The sequence below is a fragment of the Xiphophorus maculatus genome, chromosome 14 (assembly GCF_002775205.1).
Source record: "Xiphophorus maculatus strain JP 163 A chromosome 14, X_maculatus-5.0-male, whole genome shotgun sequence".
Classification (NCBI taxonomy): Eukaryota; Metazoa; Chordata; class Actinopteri; order Cyprinodontiformes; family Poeciliidae; genus Xiphophorus; species Xiphophorus maculatus.
This window is the reverse complement of record NC_036456.1, coordinates 8,555,716-8,574,259: the sequence shown is the minus strand read 5'-3', so window position 1 is coordinate 8,574,259 and position 18,544 is coordinate 8,555,716. Positions and strand designations below refer to the sequence as shown.

Below are 18,544 nucleotides of genomic sequence, written 5' to 3'. Positions count from 1 at the left end.
TGCTGAAATGTTTGCTGTAATCTTTATTATTATAGAAACAAACCATTTGTAATGAAACATTTTAAAGATGTTTCTGTTCTCAGATGAAATCCTGTCTTGTTTTCAGATCCTCGTCCAGCAGCTTCTCTCTCAGTGAATCCTGACAGAGTTCAACACTTCAGATCTGACTCTGTGTCTCTGAGCTGTGAGGGAAACTCTGCTGAGTGGAGAGTGAGGAGGTTTATAGAAAATTATCGACTGTTGTACTTTACCTGCTCCTACTGGGGAAAAATGACTGGATCTACATGCACCATTGACCCATACTGGTTGAATAGTGGAGTGTTCTGGTGTGAGTCAAAATCTGGAGAGTTTAGCAACGCTGTCAACATCACTGTACAGGGTAAGATCTGGTTTATTATGTTTGTTTTCTTTTACCTTTTTTGTATTTAAAAATCATGAATATATCTATTATTGTAAAAATATGTTTAGTCCAAAGTTAAATCACAAACAAAACAAAAAAAATTATGCAAACAAATTTTTCGCCTAGGTTAATTTCTATCTTTTATTCCTTTATAACGACAATTAATGTTCTACAGTTTTTGGGTGGTATCAGGACTCTATATAGAAAAGGTTATAAACATATAAATATACAGTATATGTATATACTTTAAAACAGGGGTGTCAAACTCAAATGCACAGTGGGCCAAAATTTTAAATTGAACAAAGCCGCGGGCCAAGGTTGAACAAATGAATCTTTTAATATGGACCCAAACAAGTTTTGATTTAACAATAAATATTGAACAAGCAAGGCTTAACATAAAATAAACTATGAATAAACCATTCAGGCCTTGGAGTAACAAGAAAAGGTGCGTAGAAAACTTATTTATTGCTCATTTTGCGACACTCTGATGCGGCCAAAGCCAGATACCTGGCATCTTTTCTTGGATGCCAGTTCATCAATGTCGGGGCTTAGAGTTTGAGATGAGGAAACCTTCATTATCGAACAAAGGTGTTCGTCAGTCAGACGTCTCCTGTGAGACGTTTTCGTCATCTTCATTGAGGAGAAAAGTTGCTCACATACATATGTAAACAGATATTCTGTCTCCCACCTGTCCAGAAAAGTTCTATTTTCTGTCTTTCTTTTCGCCATTTTTTGGTAGGGTAACACAGTGACAGCTGTAGTTTCAGGTCGCAGTGTGGTTTGGGGGAGAGGCTCGGGGATGCGGGGTGCACCGGGGCTTTCACTGAAGGAGTGCGCAAGAAGACGGATCACCACCTTCCTAATACATCCATGTCTGCTACTATAAGTGCTACTGACACAGAGGAGGAGGCGTGTCTGCCTCTGTCCTGATTGACGCGCCAAAAAAACAGCAGAGCATTATGGGATTTGTAGTATAAGCGGTGAATGGGGCGTCACAGCGTTGCCACCGTGTAATACCGGCGGGCTGGCGCTAATATTAATTTTCAATAAATTGCCAGAGTTTGACACCTATGCTTTAAAAGGTTAATAGAGGAGCGATGTTGTGATGACTTCCTGAAGACAAAGTTTCAGAAAGAGCAGGAGTTTTTAAAGAGACAAAGCCCCAATTTCAAGGCAATAAATTATAAAGTCAAATTTCTTTTAAGTCAAGTTAGTTAACATAGTTCATTGATTGTACTATAAAATTGTAACTTGAAAGCGCATTGTACTGCCCCTTTAATTGTAACAGGCCCACAATTAACTCTGGCAAATGTGATTGGACTTAAATTTATTCATGCTTTTCTTTTCTTTTGTGAAACCCTAAAGCTAAAAACCTTCCAACTCACTTCTCATAGTGCTACACATATAAATGGTAAATGGACTGAACTTATATAGCGCTTTTCCAGTCATTTTGACCACTCGAAGCGCTTTACACTAGAGCCACATCCACCGAGTCGCACTCACAAACAGGCACACATTTACACACCGATACGCAGATCGGTAGGCAACTTGAGGTTAAGTGCCTTGCCCAGAGGCACATCGACATGTGGCAGGAGGAAGCTGAAATTGAACCTACCGATCACAAGATGACTACTCTACCAAAGAGCCACAGTCGCCCATATAGCCTTAAATGTCTCACAATGAAAACAAACATATTTTCCACTATATTAAGAGTTTAGCTTTGTTGTGAAGATCTCGCTTCACAAAAAACCGGTGCATAATTTTCAGATTATGCACCAATCTGAAAATGGTGCATAAGATCATTCTTGTTACTTTGTCTCTTTAAGTAGAAAAAGGAAATGTAACAAGTGAGTTTGTTTCAATGCTGTATTTAAGTTCAGGGCCTCAGAAAAAAACTAAATATAAAGACACAAACTACATTAGAAATGTCAATTTTATTAAAAGCAGTTCAACCTATTATCCTCTGTGTGGAGCTGTAGTACTGGAGAGTTTGTGGGACATGAACTTGCAATAATTTGTTCATTTGCTCTTTGACTCACGTTGGGCATCAATAGCTAAATTACAAAATTTTGATTCTGAAATTGGATGAACTGTTCTAAAACTTTGGCCATATTTAACTAAAGATGAACTCTTAAGACATGACCAGATTATTTCTAGAACATAAACAAGACCAGTGTGGACATGCACTGGACAGAGAAGGTTGCCATGGTTACAAGTGGAAGAACTGTCAGACTGGTAACAAAAACTAAGGAAGGTGAAGGATGACATCATTAGTGATGGTCAAATGAAGCTTACTGGTTTTAAAATAATGTTTTATTACTCAAAGCTTTTCAACACAGTCCTCTTTGGTGCCATCTTGTGGTCAATAGTATGAACTGCAGATTGGATTTACAGCCTAAAACAAATTAATTAATTCTAACTGTCCACTATAGAGGGTTTTATATACAGCCTCTGCTTTATTATCATGTGATACTTTTGTCTTATAGTGGGAACTCTTAAATTTTTTTGTAATTTTTAGGAGAAAAATGCAATGTATATGTGGTTCATTAAAAATGTTACTGATGATGACACTGACCGTCACTAAGCTTTAGCACTAAAATAGATGGACTGATGGATACATCCTGAATATAACGTCAATATATTTTATAAAATGTTCATTTACCTTTAGCTGACACATTAACCACAGAGTGTTGCATGATATTTTGTTAAATCTCTAACATGAGTGACACAAATTATCATGCTCTTTATTTCTTGACCCAGGACGACACCTAAAGACATTCAAATGCCCGACTCATCCCATAATCCTTTGCACCTCATGTCTTAAAGCTAAAATGGCGTTTTAACACATAGTTCTACATGTGATCCACCAGATCAGCCATCTTTTATTCACAGGCCTTGTTCCAGGAAACACGTACAACTGATTATCTGATATGACCGCCATTTTAACACTTACGTCCACTTCCGTTCCTACACCCACACACACACAAAATGTGATTAGAAATGTACTGATAAGTTTCCATGGTGATGCTCTGTGAGATGCATGTTCCCCTATTGTTCTTAGAATTGTTGCTGGGCAGCAAAAGGTCCCTGAGTTTAAGTTTTACCCAGAAATGTTTCTGTATGAGACAGTCTCTCTCACAACTTCCTCAAAATATAAAGTATGCACAGTATCTGTACAGCAATCTATTATTGTTCATTGAGCAAATGTTATTTATGAGGCTGTTCTGTTCTGGTGGTGGTGACCTGCAGCCTATAACAGGCCAGAGGGTAAAACTAGACAGGATGGTGCTCAGCAGATGAAGGTCAGTCAGTGGCAGAAAGTCAAAGTTACTGTTTTAATATTTCTCTCTCTTTGTAAAGTTCACACATCAATCCTGAACAGAATGTTGTGCATAAGGTAAAAATATCTCTGCAACGGACAGGAAATACAAACCAGCATCAAGTGCTGCAGCCTCAGTGGCTGCTGTGGTGTGAAGTTAGTGTGAAAGGGAAGGAAACACAGAGAGGGGATACTAAGAAGTAGAAGCATGAAACTTATTGATGTCATATATATTTTAGACTTAACTTCTCATTTTATATGAACACAATTCAAACCAAGTAGAAGCCTTTCAGTTGAGCTGTGCAGCCGTTCTGGATGCCAGGATGAAACCTGCTCTGCTCTGCATGCTGGGCTTTTTCTGTAAGTACATCACTGACTTTCTGCTCAGAGTTTATGGAAAATATTTCTTCATGATGACATGTGGCCGTGTATCTCTGTTACGATCTAATAGTGTTGAAAAGAGAAGACTCGAGTCTTTTTCCTCATTTTCTAATCGGCATTGTAATCCAAACGGCTTTGGTCTCTTGTTTTTACAAACATTGGACATAATGTGATATTTATGTGTTTATTATTTTTAAACAGTCATTTTTATTTTAATCTTCATCTAAAATGAATACACCGTATTTTCCGCACTATAAGGCACATAGAATAGACGCTACCGTAGAAGCTGGGGTTACGTTATGCATCCATTAGATGGAACTGCGCTAAAGGGAATGTCAACAAAATAGTCAGATAGGTCAGTCAAACTTTATTAATAGATTACAAACCAGCGTTCTGAAAATGAACAGCTGCTGCTTCCTCCACTTCTGCACCATTGATTCGTTCATGTTAAATTCTCTGGCTGCTGCTCTATTCCCATGTTCTACTGTGTGACTGATCGCCTTGAGCTTAAACTCTGCGTCGTCAGCGTGTCTCTTAATAGGAGCCATTTTGGGGTCTTTACGCAAAACCCAGCGTGTACCGCGCGTTTCTTCTTCTATGGGGGAAAATGAAGTCGGCGGCTGCTTACCGTAGTTGCGAGACCTGTTGTGGCCCAATATTGGTCCATATATAAGGCGCACCGGATTATAAGGCGCACTGTCTGCTTTTGAGAAAATTGAAGGTTTTTAGGTGCGCCTTATAGTGCGGAAAATACGGTAATTACATTGTGATTTTTATTCTTAACCAGCTGGTTTATGTCTGACCAAACCTTGATCTTTATTGCAGTGCTCAGTTCTCTGCTTCATGGACGTGCTGATGGTAAGTAAGTTGTTTTGGATTTAACTTAAAGGAAGAAATATGTTGTTTTTCCAATGCATTTCTTTTTGTTTTGTACCGACGTTTAGCCTAATTTTGCAAGTAAAGGAACAAACACTGTAGTAATCGGCACTTAAGTATCACAATTCTTGGTTTTATAGCAAACGGTCCCTATTTGAGGGAACATTTGCTCTTGTATCACTGGAATATATTATATTGACATGTTATGATATACAGTAGATGAGAGGAAGCTGAGCAAAAAGAAAACTAATTTTGAAACCTATGGTTGAGCAGAACAACTTGTTCCTCTTTGTGTCTATTTGCCGACTCTGAAGACTGACCTGGAGTGTCAATTTATAATTTCAAAGACAAAACAAGTAGATTTATGAGCTGGGATGATGAGTACATGGAGTGTAGACGGCAAACAAGGAAAGAGAGCTCCGGCTAGTCATGGCAACCAGGCAAAAGCAGCTGTTAGCTTGGACTTAAATCAGAACATGGCAGTGATGGATTTAGAAAGAAGTGACTGGAATAGTTTGGATTGTAGTGATGAGGAAGAGATGGGTGGTCAAAATGAAGGAAAAGGTGGGGAAGGATGGTAAGGAGCAGCGAGCCGCTGAAAGAAAGAGGAAAAAGTGAAGTGAGGAAAGTACAGAAGGCACTGATAGTGAAGGCATTGAGGAGAGAGCAGAATAATTAAAAAATCCAATTATGAATATTATAGGAGAAGGGGTGAAAAAAGAAATAATGAAAGTAAAGGAATTATCACAGGAGTGCCTTTAAGTGTAAATATGAAAGATTTAGTTGGGAATTTAAAAGAAAGAAATTTGGAAGTAAAAGGAGCACGAAGGCTGGCAAGGGGTCCAGAGAAAGTTGAGACAGAAACTGTGTTGGTGGAGTTTGAAACAAAAGAAGTGCCAAAGGAGGTTTTCTTTGGTTTGATAAGATTTAGTGTCAGGGAATTTGTGCCTAAACCAGTAAGATGTTTCAATTGTCAGAAATTTGGCCATGTTGCAAAAATGTGTAAAGGAAAAAGGAGATGTGCTCGATGTTCTGGAGACCATGGATATGGAAAATGTGGAACTGGAGTAAAACCAAAGTGCTGTAGTTGTGGAGGAGAGCATAGTGTTGCTTTTTGGAGATGTGAAGTGATAAAACATCAAACAATTATACAGAAAACAAAGGTTATGCAGAAATTAACATATGTAAAATGGTTGAAAGGAGAAACAAAATGGAAAATGTTTGACAGGAGAAAAACAAGTAATTCAAAAGGTTATGGAAATGGTCAAAAGGAAAATAGAAGAGGAAAAAAAGAAAATGGTGACTTTTATTGCAGGAGTAATAAATGCAACCTCAGATGTGAAATCATAGACGGAAAAGATTCAGATTATTGTCAAGGCAGCTTGTCATATCTTAGATTTGAAGAATATTTGATGGGAAGAACTAAGGGGAGAACTATGTAGTCAAGCAAGTCAAGAAGGATAATTTTAATCTTACAATGGAGTCTTTTGTCAAATAGTCAAGATTTTAAACAGTTTATTTATGAGCAGGAAGTAAAACCTGAAATAATCTGCATACAGGAAACTTTGCTGAAGCCTTTTTTGGACTTCAGAGTATATGGATATATTGCAGTGAGATATGATAGAAAAGAAGGAAGTGGGGGTGGGTGTCTTTCTCTGATTAAGGAAGGTATTCCATATAAAATAATTGAAAGGAAAGGGGATTTAGAGTATGTAGCAATTGAAATATGGGTAGAAGAGAAGGTAATATCGATTATAAATTTTTACAATCCCTGTAAGAAGCTTGAAATAAGTAAACTTGAGGAGATGGATATGAAAGGAAATATTTTTTGGTGTGGAGATTTTAATGCCCATCATTAATTATGGGGAAGTGAAAAAGTTTATTATAATGGTAAAGTTTTAGAAGATTTTTTAGATAGTAATAATTTTGTATGCTTGGATAATGGTAAGAAGACAAGAATCAATATTAATTCAGGTAAGGAATCTGTATTGGATGTAACATTTGTTTCTAGTTGTTTGGCTCCATTATGTGATTGGCAAGTTAAAAAAGTCTTTTGGTTGTGATCATTACATTATAACCAGCAATATAAGGATGGGTCAGGCACAGAGTCCTGAAATGACAGGAGGAAAGTGGATATTTGGGAAAGCAAATTGGGGAAAATTGAATAACTTATGTGAATGTAAGATTTCAAATGTTCAAAATGATTTGAGTATTGAAAGTATGAATGAAGAGATCAGTCAGAGTATTTTAGCCGCTGCTGAGGAGTTTATTCCAAAGACATCAGGGAAAAATAGGAGAACGTTGGTTCCATGGTGGAATGATGAGTGTAGAACAGCAGTCAGAGAAAGAAATAAAGCATTTAAATTGGTTAAAAGGTCTCATAATTTTCAACATTTAATTGAATATAAAAAAAAATCACAGGCAAAAGTAAGAAGAACAAAAAGAAGCACAAAAAGAGTATTGGAGAGATTTCTGTGACAAAATTGGTAGCAGTACAAAGACAGAAGTTTGGGGAATGATTGAAAAAATGGGGGGATAGAAGAGAATGGAGTTATCCAATACTTAATAAAAACAATATAGTAGCAATAAATGATGGGGAAAAGGCTGATATTTTAGTAAGCATGTTTGTGGAGATACATAGTGGGAAAAACTGATCAGTTAATGAAATACAGGGAAGAGAGAAAATTAAAAGGAAAAATGATGAAATTTTAAGAAGGAAGGAGAGTAATTATTATTATCATTAATAAATGATAATAATTAATTATCCCTTCTCTACTGGAGAACTGAAAAGAGCTTTGGGTAGAACTAGGAATAGTGCTCCAGGTAAAGATGAAGTGTGTTGTCTTATGTTAAGACATGTGAGTGATGACGTTTTAAATAAATTAGTAATTTTGTATAATAAGATTTGGAAAGAGAGGAGACTGCCTTGTAAATGGAAAGAAGTGATTGTTATTCCAGTAAAGAAACCTGGGAAAGATCATAGTAATCCTGGAAACTACAGACCGATTGCTTTAACTTCTAATATGTGTAAACTGATGGAAAGGATGGTGAATGAGAGATTAATACAATATTTGGAGTAAAAAAATATAATTGCTCCTTATCAGAGTGGCTTTCATAGAGGGAGAGGAGCAATAGATCCTGTTTTATGTATAGAAAATGATATTAGAAAAGCTCAGATTAATAAGGAAACTGTTGTTGCTGTGTTTTTTGATGTGGAAAAAGCATTTGATATGCTATGGAGAGAAGCATTAATGATTAAATTACAGGTATAGGAGGTAATATGTTTAATTGGTTATGGGATTTTCTATGTGATGGAACTATTCAAGTCAAAATAGGACCTCATGTTTCACAATCATGTAAAATAGAAAATTGAACTCCTCAAGGAAGTGTGGAAAGCCCAACATTATTCTCAGTTATGATTAATGATATTTTTAAAGAATTATCAATTAGTTGTGGCAAATCACTTTTTGCTGATGATGGAGCATTATGGAAAAGGGGAAGAAATGTAGAACATATTATTTTAAAACTTCAGGAAGTCATAGATAAAGTGGGTAAGTGGGGGATAGAGTGGAGTTTTAAAATTTTCAATCGAGACAAAAGTAATGTTTTTTACAAATAAAAAAATTGGGGTTGAGAAAAAGTTGTATTTATATGAGAGAGTTAGAAAGGGTTGACTGTTTTTGTTTTTTGGGAGTAGTTTTTGACAAGAAATTAACTTGGGAAAATCATACAGAACATATGATGGAGAAAAGTAAAAACCACTTTTTTCAGTAACGAGTAATCTAACGTGTTGAGTCAGACCACAGTTACTTATCAAAATCATTTTGCGTTACTATTTTCTTTTGGAATTTAATTTTATTTCCTCTACGCATCTTGTCAAGTGATCGGCGTTTTTATGCGACAGTATCAGCAGCGACAGAAACGTAAACAATGGAGGGAAGAGGGAGATGCGCATTTTGTTGGTAGGAAAACAGGAACTACTTTGAGTTTCTGTCGTCAAGTCCAATTATTATAAGCGGCTGCTGGTTTTTTTTAAAAAAAATTTTTTTATTTAAAGTCGCGAACAAATTAATGAGTCGCGGGTTGCGCTTTTTGGGCTCGTTTTTGAACGTGAAGTTGCTCATTTGTGCTTGGAAATAAGCAGACATAAACCCCAGAATGTGTCTGACCTCCAGTTAGTTTTAGTCAGGCTCTGCCTGTCCATCATTTCCCGGATGATCCGTCCCGCTGCGTCTTTGTTAATGTCAAGTTAATATATTACCTGTCAATTACGTCGAGCTATCCAGAACATTGGAAACATCGAGACTAATATGAACAGAGCAATAAAAGTGAAAACAGCCACGAATGAACGAGTCCAGGGCCGTGCAGAGACCTTTGGAGGGGAAGGGGCTCAAAGTTAAAAAATGGCACATCGAACAAGACCTTAAAACACCGTACAACAACATAGCAACAACAGCATAGCATTGTTGTGTTACCATGGCTACAATTGTCATGAATTGGTGCTGTGGATGTGGTGAGGCAGACGCAGCAGACCCAGGATAGGTAACGATGGTAATTTTAATACTGAAAAATGTTCAAAAAACAGTCCACAAAGATTCTGGCGGCACGGATGAGCGGAAACCAGGGCTCACACCGGTAGCAACAGAAAGATAGCGTGGCAAATGAACGGGCAGACAGAAATCACACAACACGCGACGAGGACCCCACGGAGACGCAGACACACAGGTGGCATTAAATACACGGGAGGGTAATCACAGAAACGAGACACACCTGGGAACAATCAAGGGGAGGACAGGACAACGAAGAGACTCAAGGACACAGAAAACTCTAAATAAACACACAGAAAACACAGAACACGACAACAATATGGTGTAATCCTTGTGTTTGTTCACAAATGCATCACAGCAAATAACCAATAATCAGTGATTGATTTTAAACTCTGCCAATAAACTTGGTCTCTCTCTCACAGATTCACCTTATCAATATTTAAACATGTTAGTGATGCTGAGGTTCTTAGTAGGACGGGTTCTGGGGGTTGGAGGGTTCTGTCTAAGGCCCCATATTTCCTTGGGCCAGCCCTGCATGAGCAGCCTGCGATGCGCATCTCTGCAATCTACCTGGAATCTACCTGGAATCTACCTGGAATCCCCCAGTGGCCCCTGTCAGTCCGCTGATGCTTTGGAGACATTTTGATTCATTTCATTGTGGCATGTTTGACTTCATGCTGCGGTTCTAATTATTGCTACAATATTTTCTCTGATGTTTATTTTGTGACTCTAAATGGGCCGAATCTTCCTTTAACACTTGAGGTTCTGCAGTAACTTCTATTCCAGCCGCGAACCTCCAGCCCAGATCCAGTCAGCAGCGGCTTTAAACCGCCTGGTAGAAACGTTAAGGAGAAGCAGAGAAAACAGAGAGCAGGTGGTACCAGGTGGTACCGGGGCTTTGATCTGCGTCGTGACTCGCAGTGACAGTCGGTAGAACCGACTCAGACTGCTTGTAGTGAACCGGACATTTAGCAGAATGATGAAGTTAAAGTCAGAAGTTAGTTTAGTTTCTAAAATAAACAGAACAACAGGAAACAAAAAGCTCATTAATAGAATAGAATAGAATTACTTTATTCATCCCAGCAGGGAAATTATTTCGCAGTTACAGCAGCATAGAGACAAGACACACAACAACCACCACTGAGTAGCAATTGTAGACAAAATAAAAATAAAATATAACATGCTGTCAATATAAAAAGCAGCTTAGAGCAGTCTTTGCAAAGATTCAAAAAATGCAGATACTTAATAACTGAATTTATTCTGTGGGAGAACAGAAAGAACTGACTGCAGGCTAAACTGTGACTTTTGTGAGAATTATATGAAGAAGAAAAATTATTTTCCATCCATAAAGAATCATAAACAGGAAGCATAAAGAGGAACTGGATTATTTCAGAGAGAGATTAGAGGTTTAGTGACTCTCTGCACATGCAAAATGTTTGGAATAAAATATTTTATGAAAATATTTACTAATGTAAAAAGATTTTAATGTTCTGTCTTGGAGCTGTGGATCATTTTAATATGGAGGTTTTTTTAGTGTGAACAGTCATTTACATGGAGCTCATACTGACATACAAAGCTTGATGCTCATAATTTATTGACTGATTGTTTCATATTGGTAAAGAACATCTTGGCTACATTAGACAGAGTCTGACTTTTTGTATAAACTGTTTTAAATAAGTTACAATTAAACCATGTCTGTTGTTAAATTATAGGTTGGTTTGTTTGTCACTTGATCTACTGCTGAAATAATTAACTGGACTTGAGTTTGAATTGTCAGGTCAGATGTGAAATTTCACCAAAATGATTAATGCAACAATTAATTTTCCTCCAGCTCTTGTTGATAAGAAACATGATGGAAAATCTAGTTTTTTAGGCTCCTGCAGAGTTTATATTTCTCAGTTTGAAAAATTAAATATTAAATTTTGGTATCGAGATGTAGATATTTTTATTATAACAAAATGATTCCAGAAATAATTAACAATTCGTATTCAAATTTTTTAAAATATTATGATTTTCAAACTCTGCAGCTGATAAACCCAGAGCCACCCTGACACCAGAGACAAGAATCATACCAGCAGGGGGCAGTATTACACTGAACTGCTCTGTTGAAGGATCTACTGGCTGGGAGTTTTACTGGATCAGAAGTGGACATCATTGTTCTGTAGTTTTATTCTCCAGAAACACAGAACCAGAAGGAACCATCAGAGTCTCAGAGGGAGGAAAGTACATCTGCAGAGGAAGAAGAAGAGGAGACTATTTTGAATCAGAAACCAGTGAAGAGGTCACCATTCAGAACACTGGTGAGTTTAATTATCAGGTCATTATCATAACAACACTTGATCTTTGAAACTCAAATTTATTTCCTAGTTTTTCAGAAAATGTAAATATTAAAATAAAATAATGATTAATCAACAGGACAGAGAAATATTTACAGTTTCAAGATTTGATTTTTTTTTATTTCCACTGAAACAACCAAAGTAATCAGATGTTATAAAGAATTTAATCTGATCTCAAATATTTAAAATTAATAACATCCTGCTGTAAAATATGTTCATCAAACTATAGAAAGTTTTTTTCTATTTTTTTGTTACATATATCTTCAGTTGGATTCTGATGTATTTAAACTGTTAACATTTTCAGTTAAGTTTCTGATTTACACAGTTTAACAAATGATTTACTTTACTATAAATATTTTGACACTTGCACAGAGTAAATATCTGCTTCTTCATATCATTTTATATGTTCAGGTTCATTTTATTTCTATTAATTTCCAAACCTGATATTTCTTTATGTGAACAGTTTCTAAGCCGACTGTGATCCAGCAACCAGGCTGGTCTCTGAACGAAGATAAAGTCTATCTGGAGTGTGATATCCAGAAACGAGCTCAGTGGACGTATGAATGGAGAAAAAACAATTTCAATTATAATCCAACACCCAGGATCATCACAGCTGACAGTGGAGATTATAGCTGCAAAGGAACAAGTGACTATTTGTTAACACAGTGGAGTGATGTCATCACATTAACTATCTGTAAGTTATTAACTTTTGACCTACAATAATCAAGCAAGCAACATTAAAATAGCTTAAACAAATGAACATAAAAGTAGCTGCTGCAGTTTAACACATTTAGCTTCTTAAGTAAAAACACATTTGCCCAAATGATCAGAATATGCCTCTATTTGGTGAAAATGAAATTATTAATATAACATTTTATGGATGAATATGTTTGCTGTGTAAGTGTTTGAAACTCTTAATTTATTTCTGCTTTGCTACAAGTTAAGCTGATGTCATTTTATTTTGAAAGGTTCTTATTAAATAAAACAAAAACTAATCTTAAAGGAGCTGCTGGACAGTTTGGAAGAAACATTGATACTTTTTAAGTGATTTTAGAAAGTAGCTTCTCTCAGGGAAAGTGTTAAATTAACACCTAAATTTTACTCTGGACTGTTGTGGTAAACTGCTAACCAGATATTTATTTCTTTAGCTCCCAATAAACCCAGTTTGATTCTGCAACCCAACTGGTCTCAGATCTACATAGGAGAGAAAGTCACTCTGAGATGTGAGATCCAGGGAGGAACTGAGTGGACGTATGAATGGAGACCAACCAATAGAAACTTTCCACCATCCAGTGAATACAGCATCATATCAGCTACTGAGTCCCACAGTGGAGAATACAGCTGTAGAGGAAAAAGAGGGTTTTCCTTTACACCATGGAGTAATGTTGTTAAAATAACTGTATGTAAGTTGATTATTTATTACTGACAAGTGAACATTTTTAATGACAGTTTGTCCCACATGGTTTATAGGATTTTTTTTTATTTGAAACAAAATAACAAAAACGCAGCTTTTCCTATAGCACACAATCTAAGACTATAACTATTTTATTATTTCTATAATCAGTCACACTTGTCTAGTTATTTTAATGAGCTGATAGTTTTTCATGTTTATTCCCTATTAAATATTTCATGCATCTGAAAATTATTGTTAGATGTATAACAGCTTTAGGCCAACCTTTAATTTCTTTATATTTTATTACAATAGATTAAAATTTTCTGAACATCTTTGAATGAAATTTTTATATATTAAAGAAGCCAAAGTCCAAAGAAAATGTCTGAAAGAGTTTCAGAAAGTTTTTAGAGAGATCGATCAAAGTCATCTTAGAGTTCAGTGATACAAGGAATAAAGATTCAATAGATTATATTGATCAGTGTTTCTAGTCCCTGATTTATGTGATAAGAGAAAAATGAAAGTGTTGAATGAAATAAAATTCACATTTTAAGAATACAATAGTGTAAAAATATAATGTTACTGAAAAAGGAAGTAAAATATCAAAGTTAAGGTTAAACCAGAGGGAGCATCTGTTATTATTATTACTATGGTTATTACTTCAATTTCAATATATAACTATATTAACTGTTTATGGGAAATAAAACGAAGAGAAAAGAGAGAGGTTGTGGTTAAAAGCTTGACCCAGTTTCAAATCTCTCTCCAGCGGTTCCCCCTCAGCCTGTCCTCTCTGTGTCTCCATCATGGCCGAATCCTGGAGCCTCAGTGACTCTGAGCTGTGAGGGTTTGAAGCATCAATCAGAAGGATGGAGGTTCTTCTGGTATAAAACTGTTCCTGATCCATCCAGCAGATACTACAGCATTGAGCTGCTGCCTGGCAGCACCAATGGGACTGAGCAGAACTCCTTCATCATTAATGGACCGACTCACACAGGAAGATTTGTGTGCAGAGCAGAAAGAGGAGAACCAAAGTTTTACACTAATTACAGTAAATCAAAGTTTGTCTGGTCTGCAGGTCAGAGATGAATTAAAACATTGATCATTGGAGGCTGTTAAACATTCACAGATAAAATCCAACTTGCTTTTTTAAAAGACGAAATAATTATTTCCTCTATGGTAGTTTATTTATTCGACTTGCTGAAATGTTTGCTGTAATCTTTGTTACTATAGAAACAAACCATTTGTAATGAAACATTTTAAAGATGTTTCTGTTCTCAGATGAAATCCTGTCTTGTTTTCAGATCCTCGTCCAGCAGCTTCTCTCTCAGTGAATCCTGACAGAGTTCAACACTTCAGATACGACTCTGTGTCTCTGAGCTGTGAGGGAAACTCTACTGAGTGGAGAGTGATGAGGATTATAGAAAGAGAAGGACTGTCAGACTTTACCTGCTCCTACTGGGGGAAAATGACTGGATCTACATGCACCATTAATCCGTACTATTATATGGATGGAGTGTTCTGGTGTGAGTCAAAATCTGGAGAGTTTAGCAACGCTGTCAACATCACTGCTCAGGGTAAGATTTGATTTATTGTGTTTGTTTTCCTTTAACCTCTTTTTGCATTTAAAAAAACATAAATATATCTATTATTGTAAAATTATGTTTAGTCCAAGGTTAAATCACACAAAAAAGAATTATGTAGAAAAAAGATTTGCCTATATTAATTTCTATTCTCTATTCCATTATAACTACAATTAATGTTCTAAAGTTTGTTGGGTATCAGGACTCTATTTAAAAAAAGGTTATATATATATATATATATATATATATATATATATGTCTGTTTAAAAGTAAACATTCAGATGAAAATATTGATTTTGTTATTCTTTATGTAAATTGTTTCCAATCAATTGTTCTGTTGCTCATAAAAAGCTAAAATCTTCTTTTCTTAGGAAAACAGAATAACATCAGATTATATTTTGGAGTATAACACATTCAAATTATTTTATATTTTATATTTATATTGCCTCTTGGTCAGACTTTTAGAAAATTCAACATTTCGTTTTATTGCTTTGCGGATGACGTCCAGATTTATTTGACCCTAAAACTACTAAATGGTAAAAATGAATCTCTATAGATATTAATAGATTGTTTAGCTGAAGTTAGATCATGGATGGATCTAAATTTTCTTCACCTCAATCATAGCAAAACTCAAGTCCTATTATTTGGTCAAAACCTTCACACTAAAAATCCAGATTTGATTCTTGGTTCTTTTGCTCCGTTTTGTTGGACTTCAGCCAGGAATCTTGGTTTTATCTTTGATAGATGTTTAAAATTCGACAACAAGTTAGTTCAGTTGTTAAATCAAGTTTTTATCACTGGTGGATTTTAGCAAAAGTGAAATCTTATTTTTGTTTTAAGGATTTTATTATCCATCCCTTCATTACATCTGGATTGGATTATTGTAATTCTTTACATAAAGGCCTGGATAAATCCCTGATCCAGCGTCTTCAAGTGATCCAGAACGCAGCAGCTCGGCTTCTTACAGGAACCAGGAAGCGTGACCATATAAGGCCCGTAATGGCCTCCTTACACTGACTGCCTGTTTCGTATCGAATAGATTTTATGATTCTTTTAACAACTTATAAAGTTTTAAATGGGTTAGCCCCTCCTTATCTTCAGGATCTTTTGAAATTTCATTCTGTGTCCAGAACTTTAAGATCCAATAATCAGCTGCTATGTTCCTCGGACTCGACTTAAGAGAAAAGGAGATCAGGCTTTCTCCATCGCTGCTCCTATTCTCTGGAATAATCTACCTTTCCAGATTAGATCTGCCCACAGCCTGGATTATTTTAAATCACTTCTTAAAACTCATTTTTGTTCTTTGGCATTTAATTGAGGCCTGATATTGTAGCTCTTCTGTTGTGATATTTATTTTGCTTACTATTATTTCTGTTATTATTATAACATTATATAATCTTTTCTTGTATTGTTTCTCTTTTTCTTTTCATCAACTTATTTTATTGTGTTTTTTGTGCAGCACTTGTTTTAAATCTGTTTTTAAAATATGTTTTAATGTTTGTTTCCACTTGTGATTTGATGATTTATCTTTGGTGATGAGCTCAGCATTTTTCTCAGATTCTCTATCAAATTCAAACTGAGACTCTGGTTGGACGACTCCAAAACATTTTTTTCATACATCTACAGTAAAACAACTATTATATTAGTTCATTACATTATTTTCTGTGAACAAACCTGTCTTCATGTCGACTAAAAAGGAGAAATGATGAAACGTAACTACAAATGCATTTTTGGTTGAAGAATCAAACATTTAATTTCTGAATCATAAATCAATTGAAAGCATAAAGCAGCTTAAATGGATGTTATTCACCTGAATATTCTCTGATTGTTTTACAGATGATAATCATGATGGTGTTATCCTGGTGAGCCCTGTTCATCCTGTGACTGAAGGAGATCCTGTTACTCTGAGCTGCAGAGATAAAAAACAAAATCTTCTCTCCAATGTGTTTTTCTATCATAATGATAAACTCATCAATAATGACGGCAGAGAGGAGCTGAATATCTCTGCAGTGTCAAAGTCAGATGAAGGTTTCTACAAATGTCAACATTCAGGAAAAGAGTCACCAAGGAGCTGGATGTCTGTTAGAGGTGAGGAGGATTAAAATATTTAATGCATTTTATTCAATAAGAACATTTAAGTTTAATTTAGGAACAAGATAAAGACCAATAATGTTTATGAATATGTGCTGAAGATTTTTATCTGTGTTCAAGTTTGAAATCACATTTTTACAAAACAGACAATACTGACATGAAATCTGATGCTATTTAATATTTATTCATTTTTAATGTTTCTTATTTCCAGTAACTGTATCCAGTCCTGTCAGTTCTTCATTTCCTGTCATGTTGATCGTTGGACCAGTTGTTGGAATCGTTCTCATTATTCTCATTATTGTCCTTCTCTTGTTGTGGCGCCGCAGACGGTCCAAAGGTGAAACTTTTTAATGATCACATTAGATCATATTCAGTCAAACACTTTATTTGTTAAAATGTTTCAAGTTCATTCTAATGTTTTAACATGAATCATTAAATATCTTTTTTCCCTGCAGATTTAAGCAGTAACAGGTCAGTAAAAATATTTGTTCTCTCTTTCTAATCATGCATCAAATAATTACTTTCATTAATGCATTTGTGTCTCTATTATTTTCAGATTGAATCAACCAGAGAGCATCAATCCAGCCTCAGCTACAAATCATGAAGTGACCCAGAATGACGGTTCTGTTTACAGCTCTCTGCTTCATGGTTCGTCTCACATTAAACATCTTTATGATTAACTGGAATGTTTAATCACTTTATAGTTTCCAGATATGTGAACTGAAAACACATGACTTTTGTGATTAAAATACATTCTTTGCTGCCACCAAGCGGTGGGAAATGGGAACTGCAAAATACTTTCTGCCCCATGATAGTTGAGATGATTTTACTTTTTCTAATAATAATTTTATGAACAAAAAAGACAAATAAACACAAAGTGTTACATCCACCAGGCTCGTTAGTTGGGGTAACATTAAAGGAGACCACACAAGGATTTTCTGATTAAATGAAAATTGAATTTATTAAATTCTACTAAAGAAATAAAACCTCAAAAGGGAATTACCTGAAATGAGAAACCAAAATAGATTAATGCAAAACCCATAACCAACCAGAAATAAGCAATTGCAAAACAAACCTAACAAAACTCAACCATAAGATACAAACCAAACCAAATGGGGTTCTGAGGAGGGAGAGGGGAAACGCCTCCTGTGTGTTGCAGCTTGGCAGCTTCTAAAATAGCAGAGCACCAATCAGGGAAAAACACCTGCAGAAGGCCTGTCTGCAGAACCCTACAAGGAAAAAGGGCAGAGACCCACTGCAGCCGTAACAAGAGTGAATCACATTTCTACATTAATGTTGTTTCGCTAAAAAAATTAAATAGTATTGATCAATAGTTAGTATTCTTCAACAGTCTATCATTAAATAAAGCTAAAACATAATCATGAAATGAAGAAAATTCACACTGGAAACAAATATCAACATGTTGTCAGGAAAGATATTAAACTAATCAAACAGATAAAAACATAAACTATTAGAACATCTACTTTGTTTTAAATTGATGTGATAATTTTATTAATTTTCACTCATTTGAACTTTAACCTTGTTTTATTGTCTTTAGGTGACACTTCCCTCTATGAGACAATCCAACTCAGCAGAGCCTCAGGAAACGGTAAAGTAAATGTTT

At 35.5% G+C, this 18,544-nt stretch overlaps 2 protein-coding genes across 7 annotated transcripts in view; both read left to right on the top strand.

Moving 5' to 3' along the window:
- The window catches only part of LOC111610872, a 289,364-nt gene that overhangs the window by 197,574 nt on the left and 73,246 nt on the right, over positions 1-18,544 (top strand). The window lies entirely within an intron of this gene.
- Positions 1-18,544, top strand: part of LOC111610866 (titin-like) — a 42,780-nt gene that overhangs the window by 21,062 nt on the left and 3,174 nt on the right. For 4 of the 6 annotated variants that reach the window (XM_023345907.1, XM_023345904.1, XM_023345905.1 and 1 more), the window contains 13 exons: positions 107-379; positions 3,999-4,079; positions 4,926-4,958; positions 11,551-11,823; positions 12,323-12,553; positions 13,008-13,262; positions 14,016-14,324; positions 14,551-14,823; positions 16,666-16,917; positions 17,132-17,257; positions 17,376-17,391; positions 17,477-17,568; positions 18,479-18,529. In XM_023345907.1, the coding sequence (XP_023201675.1) occupies positions 107-379; positions 3,999-4,079; positions 4,926-4,958; positions 11,551-11,823; positions 12,323-12,553; positions 13,008-13,262; positions 14,016-14,324; positions 14,551-14,823; positions 16,666-16,917; positions 17,132-17,257; positions 17,376-17,391; positions 17,477-17,568; positions 18,479-18,529 (2,265 nt within the window). The remainder of the gene's footprint in view (positions 1-106; positions 380-3,998; positions 4,080-4,925; positions 4,959-11,550; positions 11,824-12,322; positions 12,554-13,007; positions 13,263-14,015; positions 14,325-14,550; positions 14,824-16,665; positions 16,918-17,131; positions 17,258-17,375; positions 17,392-17,476; positions 17,569-18,478; positions 18,530-18,544) is intronic. The other 2 variants (XM_023345903.1, XM_023345906.1) reach the window with 2 other exon arrangements.